Source organism: Apteryx rowi, unplaced genomic scaffold (assembly GCF_003343035.1).
Source record: "Apteryx rowi isolate R43461 unplaced genomic scaffold, aptRow1 scaffold_314, whole genome shotgun sequence".
Classification (NCBI taxonomy): domain Eukaryota; kingdom Metazoa; phylum Chordata; class Aves; order Apterygiformes; family Apterygidae; genus Apteryx; species Apteryx rowi.
In genome coordinates, this window is record NW_020449575.1 from 1,001,501 (window position 1) to 1,002,156 (window position 656).

General features: G+C 73.9%; 1 protein-coding gene across 3 annotated transcripts in view; it reads left to right on the forward strand.

The window, feature by feature from the left end:
• Window positions 1-351: 351 nt before the first annotated feature.
• The window catches only part of PITRM1 (pitrilysin metallopeptidase 1), a 26,957-nt gene continuing 26,652 nt past the window's right edge, over window positions 352-656 (forward strand). For 2 of the 3 annotated variants that reach the window (XM_026070586.1, XM_026070587.1), the window contains exon 1: window positions 366-512. In XM_026070586.1, the coding sequence (XP_025926371.1) occupies window positions 466-512 (47 nt within the window). In that variant the 5' untranslated portion in view covers window positions 366-465. Of the gene's footprint in view, window positions 513-656 lie in introns of all 3 variants that reach the window. The other variant, XM_026070588.1, reaches the window with a different exon arrangement.

The following is a 656-nucleotide window of genomic DNA, read 5'->3' on the forward strand; positions in this document are numbered from 1 at the left end:
ACCCTTGCCAAGAAGACACAGCAATTTTATTCCTCCCCCCCCAGCTGATAACTGGAAAAGCAGAGTGAGGTGGAAACAGGAGTGAAATACTTCTGGGCGTCCCTGCCGCGGCYGGCTCCCAAGCGCAGCCTCACACCAACCCCAGCGTCACACGAAGGTAGCCAGAAAGCGCCCGCCGCCATTTGAGCTAGGGGGGACCCCGCCGCCATTTGAGCGAGGGCCGCCCCGCCCCGCCCCGCCTGACCGCGGCCCCGGCCTTGGGCTCCACCCGCCAGAGCCGCGGCAGCACCGGGTGACCCTGAGGCGGCCCCAGGCCCCCTCCCGCCGCCGCGGTGCGGGGCGGAGCCTCCCGCCGCCAATGCGGACGGTAGCCGCGGCGCGGCGCCTGCGTCGGCGCGGCCGGGTATTGCGTCGCTTCCCGTTCCCGTTGCGTCCCGTCCTGTCCCGCTGCGGAGGCGCCGAGCCATGTGGAGCCGCTACCGGACAGCGRGGCGGCTGCTGAGCATCAGCCGGTGAGGAGGAGGGGGCGGCGGGGCTCGGGCTCCCGCCTCTCTCTGAGACCTTCCGCGGCGCGGCCCGCTCCTCCGGCCCTGGTCGCTCCTCTCCCTGCGGCGGCTCCCGCTCCGCTGCCCCGGGCCGGGCCCCGCGCGGCGGCG